Genomic DNA, 15,365 nt, shown 5'->3' with positions numbered 1-15,365 from the left:
GTGAAGTTACATCTTTCCTGCTTAAGAATGATGTCGTAGCATGGGCCAGAGCTATTGCTAAACTCATCTGACTGTAAAAATCAATAGGGATTTCTGCTTCAGAACTGTTGGCACAATATGTTGTAGGCCTATTATGAGCTAACCACAGGATTCCAGTACTGCAGACAAGGAAATTATATCTCAAATTTAAACTTAGAAGAATGTAATATTTACAAAAAAGGAGAGGAAAAAAGACTATGAATGAATAGGAAACAGAAAATGTAGCAACACTAGAGAGAACTGTGAGGCAAATAAATCTGTATCATAGAAGTGAATAAAAGTTTTACTAGGAAAGATAATACTGTGCAGAAAAACATATCTAAATACATATAATACAGCATTTTATGTAAATGACACAAATTTTATATACACTTTTATAAATCCAACAAAATACATCACTGCTATATACTAACAGTAAACAGGGAAAGGACATGGATAAAAAATACCATGACAGACTGGCAGAATTGTTTCTAAACAATGTTTGGGTTTCCATTGATACACCACCCATAAATCAGTGTGAAGTTTCACAAGGAAGCAATTTCCTTGCCATTTATTTCTGGAACTCAAATATGATTTGGGGTCAGATAACATTTGAGATCAGTCTTGTCCCTAGTGGATGTTTGTTCATCTTAAGAACCCACCACTGGCATAAAAAGTGTGTGTTGCATCTAAAGAATGAGGTATACTGATGGAGCTACACAGTGAAGCTTATACAACACCTGCCTCCTCTGTTCCTGGCTCTTGCCAATGATACTTGGTCCTCACTTTCATGATCAATAAAAATGCACCTAGTTTATCCAAAAATGAAAACAGAGAAATAGTATTAACAATCAGTGCATGGTATAAAACCCATGATTTGCAATGTACAAGTAAGTCCAGATACCCCAATATCTGCTTTAGTTGCTATTTTGTTAAGTAAGAGGGGGGAAATATAAATATTAATTTAAAGCATAATTTAGGTTGGAAGTTGGAAAATTTCTAACCATCAAAGGAGTGAGGTTCTGGAACAGTCTTCTGCTGGGGTAGTGGGGGAAACAACTAGTTTTAAAATGGAGTGTGATACGTTTATGAAAGGGTTGCCTACAGTAGTAGCGGACTTGACTTGATGTCCCAGGTGGTCACTTCAGGTCCTACCAACTTGGAACTCTACTGAAGATACTCTAGATTTATATCCGTGTAAATTAAAGTAGACTTTAGTCCATAGTGTATTATAGTTAAATTAAAGTGTGAAAAACATTTTTAAAAATCTTGCTTGTATTTTACTGGGGGCTACATAACAGCCCCTTCATTGAAGACATTTCAAGCTAAATGGGCAAAAATCTGCTCAGAGGGCCCAGTTGTGCTATCTTGAAGTCAGAATTGGCATGACTATAAAATGGGGGCAATATCAGGCCTGAGGAATATGTAGTAAACAGTAGTGTATTAGCATAGAGACTGCTGATGAACATTGTGATAATAAACTTAACAGGTTGTAAGACAGACACTAAAGGATCAATTCAGCACCCTCTTGGGTACAGTATTGCCATTTCCCTCCAAGATGCCAAAATGCCCACCTGATGACCAACTTGACATTTTCCAAAATAATGCCAAGATTCTTTAAGAACACTGTCACTTTTGGAGTAGCAGCCGTGTTAGTCTGTATTCTCAAAAAGAAAAGGAGTACTTGTGGCACCTTAGAGACTAACAGATTTATTTGAGCATAAGCTTTCATGAGCTACATCCGATGAAGTGAGCTGTAGCTCACGAAAGCTTATGCTCAAATAAATTTGTTAGTCTCTAAGGTGCTACAAGTATTGCTTTTCTTTTTGTCAGTTTTGATAAATTTACTTATAGGCATAGTAATAATGCCTTAGATTATCAAAACAATATATTCTAAAAATCTAATTTTCTGTTTGCTAATTATGTTGTGTACTTTTAACATTTCACTCACCTTGGCCCATGAAAACAAACTAGTCAGTTGCACTGTCTGGTGCACAAACCAAGATGTTCAGGTTGCAAACACACACACAAACATTTAAATCCATACCTAAAAATTGTTCATTGAAATAACTAAATTATTTGCATTAAGAATATATTTAAAGGAAAAAATCAACAGTAAACAAACTTATTTTCTAAAAGTTTTGTTACTGCAATATTTATGCTCTTCCCAGCTAAATTACACCTACATGGCAAGGGTTCTAGAGAACTTAAGGAGAGGCCTTCTTGCTCTTCTCCCTCCCCTAGTTATAGGAAGTTTTGCTTGCCATAAGCATTGTGTATTTTAAAATCTGACTTTGGTGAGAAAGCATCAACTAATGAATCTTCAAAATATCCCTGGGAGGAAGAAACGTAATTTATATACACATACGCTGTATCTGAACCAGGAAAACGGCCCTCTGGGTGAGAGCTGATTAAAAGCTACTCAATACCAAGGTTATGAAGCTGAAAGTATGAAACATCCTTTAATTCAGTCTCATTACCATGGAAATGTAATAGAGGGATGGTTTTTTTGTTAAGTTCTATCACATCATTCACAAAATCATCATTTTCTATGAAGTCTCCAGCAATGATGTTGATACAGTCGCTCTTTGGTCCTGGATACTGTTGCTTTATCCAGAGTTTCAAGTGTGGAAAGCTAGAAAGGGTCATTTTCTTCAAGGATCCAAATGGATGTGCCAGAATGTACTCTAAGTCTTCAGTAAGGTTAATCCCTGCAACAAAGAAACTGTCTGAAGCGAACAAAAGAAAGAAACATTAAATTGGTATCTGTTATTACTGAGCATTGACTCAGCCCTACATCTAGTGTTTTCTCTGGAATAATTAGCAGAGGAGCTTCCTCCAGAAAATTAGATACCTTTCCAGTAACTGGAGCTGTCTCAACAGCTCACCTTCTCTTAGAGTTGCAAGCTACGCTATGCAGATATGGAGCAATTAAAACCAGTTAACCTAACTCAGGCTCACATGCTTCAACATATAGTCACTTAATTTACTCATCCTGTGAGAAAATGTTCCCTGCTTACTAGTCTCCATCAATCAAGGAAAATTTTCATAAAGGTGAAACCTAGGTCACTTAACAGTAACTGGAGTTCCCTATATCAATATAGGGCCATACTGTGCCTTGATTTGGCAATTTCTTTTTATGAACAGTACTGCACAATATCTGTGGCAAGATCCAGTCATAGGTTTCCCCATAAGAGTTGCCTCAACTTCTATAGGCTAACAAGCAATGGCTTCATTGAGGAGTCCCCTGTAAATATCAGTTGCATAATATGTCCCATTGTTCCCCCCCAGTCATCACTCACTATCCCTGCATCTCTATTCGAGGAAGAAAATGAAGGGCTGACATGCCTCCTTTTACAGCTGTATCAGTACAGAGGGTGTACAAGTTGAGGCATATAACAAGTGGTAACTGTTCTTTAATGCTAACCAATTTATTTGAGCATGAGCTTTCGTGAGCTACAGCTCACTTCATCGGATGCATACCGTGGAAACTGCAGCAGACTTTATATATACACAGAGAATATGAAACAATACCTCCTCCCACCCCACTGTCCTGCTGGTAATAGCTTATCTAAAGTGATCATCAGGTTGGGCCATTTCCAGCACAAATCCAGGTTTTCTCACCCTCCACCCCCCCACACAAATTCACTCTCCTGCTGGTGATAGCCCATCCAAAGTGACAACTCTTTACACAATGTGCATGATAATCAAGTTGGGCCATTTCCTGCACAAATCCAGGTTTTCTCACATCCCCCCCTCCGGAGAGTGAATTTGTGTGGGGGGGTGGAGGGTGAGAAAACCTGGATTTGTGCTGGAAATGGCCCAACCTGATGATCACTTTAGATAAGCTATTACCAGCAGGACAGTGGGGTGGGAGGAGGTATTGTTTCATATTCTCTGTGTGTATATAAAGTCTGCTGCAGTTTCCACGGTATGCATCCGATGAAGTGAGCTGTAGCTCACGAAAGCTCATGCTCAAATAAATTGGTTAGTCTCTAAGGTGCCACAAGTACTCCTTTTCTTTTTGCGAATACAGACTAACACGGCTGTTACTCTGAAACCTGTTCTTTAATGGTTAAGTGTCCCCATAATATATGGCATAATGCCCAACTCTAAAGGAAAGGTATCCATTTGGAGGCAATTTCCATGAAAGTAGTACATCACTAACAGGGAGGAGAAGCAGACTGATGCAGAAGGGGGGGTTGAGGCTTTTAAACCCCATTAATTATGTGCAATGCAAAAAATGAGAAAAGAAAGAATGTGGAAGGCAGTAGGGAGGGGGAAAGACGGGCAGGTATACAATAGCTCTCTCTCCCTTTTACCCTCACCCCCCCCACAATGCTTTAGATACATCTTAATGTGTAGAGATCAATTGGATTAGATAAAACACAGCTCTGTTGAGGTTGCAGCACTCCTGTGACACGCCAAAGCATAAAGTCAAGCTGTCACAATTCTTCCATCACTGTATGTTAATCACTCATTTATGCTACTCTCACTAACATCAAAGAAAGTGTTTAAGCTTCAATATATATTCACTTAATTTACTCACTGCTACACTTACAAACATGAAAGGCCTCTTTCTTTTTGTTAGTGGTAATGCACTGGCTTGCACACACGAGTGCATCACTGCCTGCTTCTTGAAAAATGTTAGAACTGCTCAAGTGCTTACAGGTTTCACTTTTTACTGTCAGTGGTGCTGGTGGAGGCTTGTGGGTTTGCAGCGTAAAGTGATGAGGAGTTTCAATGTCACAGGGATGTGCATTTTGGATGATGCATCCGATGAAGTGAGCTGTAGCTCACGAAAGCTCATGCTCAAATAAATGTGTTAGTCTCTAAGTGCCACAAGTACTCCTTTTCTTTTTGCGGATACAGACTAACACAGCTACTACTCTGAAACAGGGATGTGTTTAGCTGATGGCCATCATGTTTACATGTGGGTAGCCATGGACAATTACAAAGTGAAACCAACTTCTCAGGGCTAATTTTAGATGTGAGCTGTGTCTGAGAAAAGATAAAAGAAAAGGAGTACTTGTGGCACCTTAGAGACTAACCAATTTATTTGAGCATGAGCTTTCGTGAGCTACAGCTCATGAAGTGAGCTGTAGCTCACGAAAGCTCATGCTCAAATAAATTGGTTAGTCTCTAAGGTGCCACAAGTACTCCTTTTCTTTTTGCGAATACAGACTAACACGGCTGTTCCTCTGAAACCTGAGAAAAGATAGTTTACTTTATAATGGGTTTCAAAAGTCAGTGAAAACCCCTCCTGTCTTTTAATACAAGTCACCCATGTTTCTGTTTTTTCCCTGCCTTAGGCCTGGTCTACGCTAGCTGGGGGAATCGATCTTAAGTTATGCAACTTCAGCTATGTGAATAACATAGCTGAAGTCGACATACTTAGACCTACACACCGCGGTGTCTTCACTGTGGTGAGTCAACTGCTGCAGCTCCCCCGTCGACTCTGCCTGCACCTCTCGCGGCGCTGGAGTACAGGAGTCGACAGGAGAGCGTTTAGGAGTCCATTTATCACATCTAGACTAGACGCGATAAATCGACCCCTGCTGGATCGATCACTGCCCGCCAATCCGGTGGGTAGTATAGACATACCCTTAGTTTCCTTCCCAGAATTAAGGTTCATGTCACAACTTTAAGCAAATAGCTGATATGTAAAAGAAGCAGAGAGCTGATCCATTTTTGGAGACATCATTATAAGGAAAGATGAACTTCACACTGATCTAACCAGCCATGGAGTATCACACCCATTCAGTATCATGGGCATTTAAAGCAAGGTAACAGCTACTGCATACAGTGTAACAAGTAGGACATTAAGGCCCAGATCTATAAAGGGACTTAGGCACTGTGATGCTGTGCCCAGCAACACCTAACTTTTAGGCACCTAGAAAATAGCAATGGGATCCACAAAGCCTGAGTTATGCACCTAGCGTCCCAATACAATGCATGGGGAGAGATAGGCACCTTACAATGTGATCCAAAAAGCCAGCACACTACGCAGGGAGCCATCTAAGCTAGCTAAAGGAGATGCTGATGAAAGGGGTGTATCCTAAGCCCCCTTGCTCTGACAGATATCAGTCCCTCCCTGCAGCCTGGATTTCAGTGTCTATCTCTGCTAGCCTTCCACGAATGGGAATCCCTATCATGGAATCAGGGGGGTTAGGTGTCTATGTTGCTTCTGATGAGACTGAGTTAGGAATCTGCCTCTCTCCACAAAGAAGAAGGGGGCACCTTTTAACTTCTAACCTAGTGGTTAGGGTACTCACTTGAGATGTGGGAGTCCCAGATTCAATTCCCCTTCCCCCTGAGGGGTGAAAGAATTTGAACAGGGAGATCCCAAACCTCAGGAGAGGGCTCTAATCACTGAGCTATGGGATATTCTGATGTGGGGCTCCTGAATAACAAAAGAGTGATTAGAACAGGGGAGCTTGATCCTGGGTCTCCCAGATGAGTATCCTAAGCACCTGGCTAGAGTCATTTTCACTCTCTCTGGTCTAGCCCAATGACTGTTCAGAACCCCCCTCTAAATCCCCTGTTTAGAACAGTCATTGGGCCAGAGAGAGCGAATGCAAGAGTGAGAATGACTCTGTGACCTGGTGGTTAGGGTACCCACGTGTGTAATCCCTCTGCTCCCGTCACTCTCACTTTACCCACAGTGGAACAGCTTCAACAGGAGAGATTGAGGGCACCCTTCTTCAGAATATCCCATAGCCCAGTCGTTAGAGCTCCCTGCTGAGACACAGGATTTGAACAGGGGTCCCCTTTCTCCCTCTCTGGCAGAAATGGGGAAATTAAAGCTGGATCTCCCACATCCCAGGTGAGTGTTCTGACCACTGGGCTAAAAGTTATAAAGCCCCAGCACCAGCAAGATTTTAAGTGGGACCTGCTCTGGTAGGCAACCTCAGAACATGCCTGCCAGATTGGGCCTCTTATGCAAGATAAGCATCCAGATGCCTAGAGAGAGGCAGCAGGGCGCATGACCAGAGGCTGAAATTAAGGCACCTACAAGGTTCAGCAGGAGTTTTGTGGGTCACCATGGAGCCTAAAACTGGAATTTAGGCACTTAAGTACCTTTGTGGATCAGGCCCAAATGTATAGGTTGGCAATAAGTAGTTTGGGGTTTCTACTCATTTCTTGTTCCTGGGTGTGTTCCTAGTTCCTGTAAGTGAGATGTGGTAGGTACCTGGGCGCCCATTCTGTTTCATTTGTTCCAGATACTGGATAAGATCCTGAGTTGTAGTCTTGTTTCCCCACCAATATGGAATTGCAGGCCATAGTTCATGGTGCTTCATTACTTCAGTCACATCCTCATAGGAGATGATAACCTGGTAACCACATGTCCACATGTTCCGTAACGTTGGAACCACCTGAAAGGAATGACAGTCCTGCTGTTAAAGTTAACAGGAGCTGGAGGACTAACTCCTGGGCAACTCTTTAAAAGTTCAAATGCTAAGGCATGAACTTGCTCTAAAATGAAACAGATGCAGGCTCAGTTCTGACAATGCTGCTACACCTGCCAACATAAAGGGCAGGCACCAGGTGAATTAGAAGGTGCTTCGGGCTGAGAGAGCTCTGTGATGGTAATAATAACTTGAGACGTCTCTGTCTTTAGGGCAGTTCTAGTTAGGGCACACATTACAAGTTCTCCTTCTTCCTGTCTAACAGGAAACCACCTACAGTTCCCCTAATGCCTTCCACAAACACACACCAGCTCTAGACAAGGGTGCTAGAAGTACTGCAAGAGTGGGGAGAAGGGTTGGCAAGCAACAAAAACATCTCCCTCCCAGAGCCCTAAAGGAAGCACCCCTTCACCAGACTGTCCCCCTGGACCTGTCAAGGGACAAGCCCCGTCACCAGCCTGACTCTCTTCTTCCCTTCTCTCTCAGTCCCCATCATCCCAATCTCCAGTGCCTATGAATCAGAACCAGTTCACCTATCCTTAAGAACAAGATGATTTGTGAGATGCTTCAGGCAATAAGGGATGTAATTTGAAACCTGAAAGCCACATTTACTTAGAGATAGTTTCAATGTATTGGCCCCTCTCTCTGATTCCTTGATAGACTAGATGTGAACCATCCATGTTCTTTAAGTAATGTTTACCTCATTTCTTATTCCCAAAGGCTATTTAGCCTGTGTCTGTTTCATGGCTCTACTGCACATGCACGTCAGACTGCTATGCTAAGAGCCCTGAATGCTTAGAGAGTGTCATTCTTCTACTCTCTCCGTGATCTGCCACTGTTTGCAACTTAATCCATTCCTGCTCTTCCCTGAAGCAACTTCAGTGTGGTAGGGCAGGTGGGCAGAGCAAGGAAAACACCTTCCCATCTCCATACTTCTCTCTCCAGCTCTCCACAAAGAAAGGGAATACCTCCCCTGTTGCTCCGTCACTGAAATGGGAAGGGGGAGAGAATCTGTTGTAGGGTTTTTTGGTTTTGTTTTTTTGGGGGGAGGAGGGGGGATGGGGGGACTAAAGAAATGTGTAATTTTAAAGCCAGGTGGAGATCAAATGCCACACCTGCTATAATTACCTTGGTCACTCATCCCAATTCTGGCACCATAGTCCAGATTTTTGAAATCTTCCCCTCCAATAGAACTAAAAGGAGTTTTATACCATTTTACCAGAACTAAGGGCTAGCAACATATCAGGTTCAGCAGCATAAGTGGCAGAAGCAAGAATCTAGCACTGACAGCTACAGCACAGTATGATAGCCTCACCATGATCTTAGTCCCTTTATTCTTTTGTATCAAAAATTCCTTTTGTAGTGAGGGCAGTTTAATTCATCCCACTCTGGCTGACCATTCTGAACACAAGTAATCTATTCCATTAGCCCCTCTAATATTGGTTCTGTTAATCCAGACCTTTATGTCAAAGAGTGCTTCGAGGAAACAATAAAACAATGTCACTCAGGTCTTCAGTTATTCAGTTGAGACCTTGAATATTCAGGATTATCTAATTTTCCCCAGAATTGTTCTATTTTAACTCTACTGAACAAACCTCTTTGAAATGGTAATCTTGAATGGTTACCACTACGTACAGTAACTTCAAAGACTTAATTCAAATAGTAAACAGGGTCATCATTATCCTGTAGCCCTCATGGCTCCAGAGAAATCTCACTGTTCATGTGGCTCTTTGAAATGTTAATTGTTGAACTGCTCAAAGCTCTTGTACCTTCTAGCTGGTTTAAAAAAAAACCCTGAAAATTTTAACTCTTAGAATTTAATCATTAAACAATTTCTGATTATTAAATCAAGCCCTTTCGGGAGGGCTGGAGGGTTAAAAGGAATGGTAGTAGGATGGCAAGCCTCTCTCACCTCTAGGTTGGCAGGTCGAATCCAGCCTAAGTTCAATAGAGAAAGTCATTACCATCTGCTGGCTGTTGTGTGAAGTCAGTAGGTGGTCCCAGTCCATTCCCTAGTGGAGAAGCCCACATCACAAAAAACACTAGCACTAATTAGTGCCTTGTTGGCACTTGCAGCAGAGAGGTCCAGGATCAAAAAGACAGACCAGACTACTGTCTCATCCCCTAACCATCCCTCTGGAACACAGCTGACATACATTGGTGGAGCAGTGTGAGGAAGCCTGCATTGCTGCTAAAAGAAAAGGAGGACTTGTGGCACCTTAGAGACTAACCAATCTATTTGAGCATAAGCTTTCGTGAGCTACAGCTCACTTCATCGGATGCATAAAGTGGAAAATACAGTGAGGAGGTTTATATACACACAGACCATGAAAAAATGGATGTTTATCATACCCACTGTAAGGAGAGTGATCGCTTTATGTATCAATTCCATCAGAGAGCTTTGGGGCCACAGAGTTGTCAGGAGAGCACTAGCACTAACAGTACACTACAAAAAACCCACCTCCACGGACATTCCCAGTACTACCTTAAAAGTCCATTCAACATCATCACTCTGACTAGGCACGCTAGGGGAGTGAATTGTTCTGAATGACATCAGTGGAACCAGGTGTGAATCAATCTATCAGGTGCCAGTATAATTCACAGGTAAAATTACAAAGTTCACCTAATTACCAAACATCTTAGGTAGCCTTTACTGGACTGCAGTACAAGAGATTTTACATGGGGCCATTTTAGGCATGAAGGGAGGGGAGAGGAAAAGTGAAAAGTGTATATTTTAAAATCTGTATTTATATACTATATGGCCTTGTCCACATTTGCAAACTTCTAGCCATAGCAAAATGCAGTTCTGCTAGTGGTAGCACTGGTGGAGAATTACAGCTATAAAGTTTGCTAGTATAGATGCAGCCTATGTTGCAAAAAATTGAACTGAACTAGGAGAAAACCAAAAAAGAGTCCTCCAGAAATTTATCTAACCTACAGAAAGTAACAGAGAATGATACACTCTTTATAAAAATAATGAGGAGTCCTTGTGGCACCTTAGAGACAAACAAATTTATTTGGGCATAAGCTTTCGTTGGTTAGAACCCACTTCATCAGATGCATGGAGTGAAAATACAGGAGCAGGTATAAATACATCAAAGGATGGGGTTGCTTTACCAAGTGTGAGGTCAGTCTAATGAGATAAATCAATTAACAGCAGGATACCAAGGGAGGAAAAATAACTTTTGAAGTGGTAATGAGAGTGGCCCATTACAGACACTTGACAAGAAGGTGCGAGTAACAGTAGGGAGAAATTAGTATTGGGGAAATTAAGGTATAGTGTTTCTAAGGGTATGTCTACACTACAAAATTAGGTCGAATTTACAGAAGTCGGTTTTGTAGAAAACGTTTTTATACAGTCAATTGTGTGTGTCTCCACACAAATGCTCTAAGTGCATGTAGTCGGCGGAGTGTGTCCACAGTACCGAGGCAACCATTGACTTCCGGGGTGTTGTACTGTGGGTAGCTATCCCACAGTTCCCACAGTCTCCACCGCCCATTTGAATTCTGGGTAGAAATCCCAGTGCCTGATGGGGCTAAAACATTGCCGCGGGTGGTTCTGGGTACATATCGTCAGGCCCCCCTTCCTTCCCTCTCTCCATGAAAGCAAGGGCAGACAATTGTTTTGCGCCTTTTTTCTTGAGTTACCTGTGCAGACGCCATACCACGGCAAGCATCGAGCCCGCTCAGCTAACCGTCACCGTATGTCTCCTGGGTGCTGGCAGACGCGGTACTGCATTGCTACACAGCAACAGTTTATTGCCTTTTGGCAGCAGACAGTGCAGTATGACTGGTAGCCGTCGTCAGCATTGTCCAGGGTGCTCTTTTAACTGACCTCAATGAGGTCAAGGGTGCCTGGGCAAACATGGGAGTGATTCAGCCAAGTCATTTCCCTTTTAAGTTTCGTTTCATGGCGATTCAGTCCTACCGGCAGTGCACTGTCTTTTAATCTGCAGCCAGCAGAAGATGATGGCCAGCAGTCATACTGCAGTGTCTTCTGCTGAGGAGATGACGATCGCTAGCGGTCGTACTCCACAGTCTGCTGCCAGCAAGATGTATAAAGATAGATGAAGTGGATCAAAACAAGAAATAGACCAGATTTGTTTTGTATTCATTTGCTCCTCCCTCCCTCTGTGAAATCAACGACCCGCTAAACCCAGTTTTGAGTTCTATCCTTGAGGTTTTGAGTTCTATCCTTGAGGGGGCCATTCTGTTTCTCGCAAAGCCACCCCCTTTGTTGATCTTAATTCCCTGTAAGCCAACCCTGTAAGCCATGTCGTCAGTCGCCCCTCCCTCCATCAGAGCAATGGCAGACAATCGTTCTGCGCCTTTTTTCTGTGCAGATGCCATACCACGGCAAGCATGGAGCCCGCTCAGATCACTTTGGCAATTAGGAGCACATTAAACACCACACGCATTATCCAGCAGTATATGCAGCACCAGAACCTGGCAAAGCGAAACCGGGCAAGTAGGCAACCTCAGCGCGGTGACGAGAGTGATGAGGACATGGACACAGACTTCTCTCAAAGCATGGGCCCTGGCAATGTGGGCATCATGGTGCTAATGGGGCAGGTTCATGCGGTGGAACACCGATTCTGGGGTAGGGAAACAAGCACAGACTGGTGGCACTGCATAGTGTTGCAGATCTGGGACGATTCTTAGTGGCTGCGAAATTTTCCCATGCGTAAGGGCACTTTCATGGAACTTTGTGACTTGCTTTCCCCTGCCCTGAGAACTCTTGCGCCTCAGTACTCCTTTTCTTTTTGATTAAATTAAGTATCTGGAAGTCTAGCTTGTAAAACAGGAATCCAGGTGGTGGTGGGGGTGGGGGGAGTTGTTTTAGAGAGAACATAAGGGACTCAGAAAAAATACAGCCAAGCCCTCTTAGCCAAGGTTACATTCAGAAAAAGGGAGAGATTTGGGGGGGAGGGGCGCAGGTGAAAAGAAGGGGCCAAAACCAAGGGAAGGGCTAGCAGTGATATAGAGAAGTTCCCACTCTACCTGTGGTACTTATGTGGTCCTGTCACTGTAGTATCTGTCTCACAAGGTACTAAACTATTTCTCCTCACAGCCCCTCAGTGAGGTAGAGCAGTGCTGTTATCCCCATTGTACAGATGGGGCCATGAGGCGCACACAGACCAAAGGCCAGATTTTCAAAGGTATTTAGTGACCTAGTAAGATTTTCAAAAGTGCCTAGAAGGTTAGGTGCTTTGTAAACCCCACTAGATGCCAAGCTGCATCTTTGGGTCCCTAAAAGGTTTTGAAATTCTGTCCATAAGGCTCTGGCCTGAGGTTAGACAGGAAGTCCATGGGGGGCGGGGGAGTAGATCCCAGGTCCCTCAGGGCTAGCTCCCTATCCAGCAGACCAGCCTCTCTCTGCTACGTGCTGCAAAAAAAGAGGACTCTGATAGATGGGAACAAAACCAAGGTGGCCAGTTCTCTGAGACTCCAGCAAACAATCCCTGGAGGTTGGGATGGATGTCATAGCCCAGCGCAACTGGAGGGTCCGGGGCTCCTCACAGCAGCCCAGGCTCCCTGAGTGGCTCTTACCATGGCCCGGCTATGGCTTCTGGCATAGCCAGGGAGCAGGGTCTTGGGGGGAAGAGGAGGAGCGGGGGGGGGGGGGGGCTCAGGGGAAGAGGAGGGACAGGAGTGGGGCCATTGAGGGGGCAGGGCTTCTGCATGTGTCCTACTGTTACCAGGGTCACTACCCTTGATAATAGCAGATCTTTGATTGCTTTGGCTACTTGCATCACAGCAGCCCCCACAGTAGATTTGCCCACTCCAAATTGATTCCCGACTGACCAGTAGCTATCTGGCGTTGCAAGCTTCCACAGGGCTATTGCCACTGAATTCTCAACTGTCAGGGCTGCTCTCATCTTGGTATTCTTGCGCCTCATACTGTGGGCATCCAATGAAGTGAGCTGTAGCTCACGAAAGCTCATGCTCAAATAAATTGGTTAGTCGCTAAGGTGCCACAAGTACTCCTTTTCTTTTTGCGAATACAGACTAACAGGCTGTTACTCTGAAACCTTAATTTAATCACCAGCCCTTTCTTATCTTAATCACCCTGCCTCTGTTTGTAAACAAAATACTGACTCCCTGCCTCAGGGGCACCTCTCCTTTGCAGAACTTACATTTCACACTGAGGCTGTGCTGTAGTCAAGAGCTCCACCTAGGAACTCCCACATCTCCTGTACGAAACTCGGGGGGAGGGGGGTAGGCTCCCAGTCCCGCTCCTCTCTGCCACCCTCAAATGGCACCCCTGGTCTGAGCATGCTTACCAGATGGGGCCCTGGATTGTGGATCATCTTGGGGCTTAGGCAGGAGACAAGCATCTGGACACCTGGCATGTGCACTGCAGCCGCATGCCCACAGGCAGAAACATAGGTGCCAAGGGAATTTTTGCAGAGGAAATGTCAGTGTTGAGTGAGACTTGAGTTAAGGCCCCAACAGGGTTAGATTGGACCTGAGTGGGAGTTTTGTAGATCCCAGTGGATCCTAAATCTGGGACTTAAGCTCCTAAATCTGGGGGTTACGTGCCTAAGTACTTTTGTGGCTCTGGCCCTAAGTGGTTTGCCTAAGGTCACACCAGAAATCTGTAGCTCAGCAGGAAATTGAACCCAGGTCTCCCAAGCCCCTAGGCTAACACCCTAAACCTTCAGATAATTCTTGCCACAGTTTCCCCTTCTGGGGCTTTCCAGTAACTGTCCCCCCAGCTCTCATGCAAGTCAAATAAACACCCCTTCTTGGGTTCTGGTTTATTAAGACAGCACATTTAAATGTCAAATTAAATCAAAATAAGTCTTTCCCCAACTCTGTAGTTTCTTCAGTGCCTTGCTGGACTCCACAGTACTTTCTCCAAAACCCAGGTCCTGCTGCCCAGTGTATCCTCAAGCCTCTTCTGCTTAAGGCTTCTACTCTCACGCCAGTTAGCTCCAGCCAGGTCTTTCCGTCTGGATGATATGGAAAGGCCCTCCCCAGTCCTCTCTGGCCATGGGTCAGGAGCCTCCCCACAGTCTCTCTCTTCAGTTACCCTTGTGTCAGGGTTGAAAGCCACAGCCCTCTCTCCGCTTGCCCTTTCTGGGCAGGGAAGCTCTGTTAAGACCACTCAAACTCTGGGCTTCTCTAGAATATTCCCCTGGTCTTCCTCTCTCTGACAGAGCAGGCTCATTCTTATAGTAAGCCCTGCTCCTGGGATACCATCATGTGATGCCTGGTCACCTGACCCAATCACAAGCCCAAGTCCAAACCCATTACTTGGGATTGGATGACACAGCACAGGTGGAGCTGAGTCAGTTCCCTTAGAGGGCCACTCCACGTTATGACATCACTTATGTGATAACTCTCTAATAACTGACCTCCACTTATGTTGTTTATAATAGGACAGGTGCGTGTTTCCATAGTTTTAAAGGACATAATGATAACGTAGAGTATATAAGGACTCAGAACAAATCAAACAACTACTGTATCATTCTAAAAGAAATTATGTCTGCACTTACCTCTTTTGGACACAGTTTAGAATGAAAGATCTTTTTTATGCAGGAGATAAGATGATGATGAAGTTCCTTGGTCAATCCAACAAAGTTCCTGCAGGCAAGGATAACGACCTCCTGAGGATGGGCCTGCAACCACTTCAAAATTTCCCACAGAATATCCTACAAAAGTTAAGTCAAATCAACTTAGAAAAGCCTGTCTGATGGTAAGGGAGAATTAAATAAATCATAAACTAATGTTTTATGATAGGCCAGACCCTCAGCTGGTACAAATCAGCATAGCTTTATCATGAATGACAATATGGGACATTCTGCAGGAAGTTTCATAGTGGCTGGAAAGCCATCCTTTGGATTTTTCTTCAGTGGAGCTATGCTGATTTATGCCACCTGTGGGGTTCTCCACCTTATACACCAATGTATATAAGGTATATAGAGACTTTGC

At 43.9% G+C, this 15,365-nt stretch overlaps 1 protein-coding gene across 2 annotated transcripts in view; it reads right to left on the bottom strand.

Moving 5' to 3' along the window:
- Window positions 1-304: 304 nt before the first annotated feature.
- The window catches only part of PLCXD1 (phosphatidylinositol specific phospholipase C X domain containing 1), a 29,494-nt gene continuing 14,433 nt past the window's right edge, over window positions 305-15,365 (bottom strand). The window contains exons 6-8 of one of the 2 annotated variants that reach the window (XM_048859459.2): window positions 14,930-15,085; window positions 7,211-7,394; window positions 305-2,729 (exon numbers count right to left, since the gene is read on the bottom strand). In XM_048859459.2, the coding sequence (XP_048715416.1) occupies window positions 2,437-2,729; window positions 7,211-7,394; window positions 14,930-15,085 (633 nt within the window). In that variant the 3' untranslated portion in view covers window positions 305-2,436. Of the gene's footprint in view, window positions 2,748-7,210; window positions 7,395-14,929; window positions 15,086-15,365 lie in introns of both variants that reach the window. The other variant, XM_048859450.2, reaches the window with a different exon arrangement.

The sequence above is a fragment of the Caretta caretta genome, chromosome 1 (assembly GCF_965140235.1).
Source record: "Caretta caretta isolate rCarCar2 chromosome 1, rCarCar1.hap1, whole genome shotgun sequence".
NCBI classification, from domain to species: domain Eukaryota; kingdom Metazoa; phylum Chordata; order Testudines; family Cheloniidae; genus Caretta; species Caretta caretta.
The sequence above is the reverse complement of the archived record's forward strand: the minus strand, read 5'-3'. Positions and strand labels throughout refer to the sequence as shown.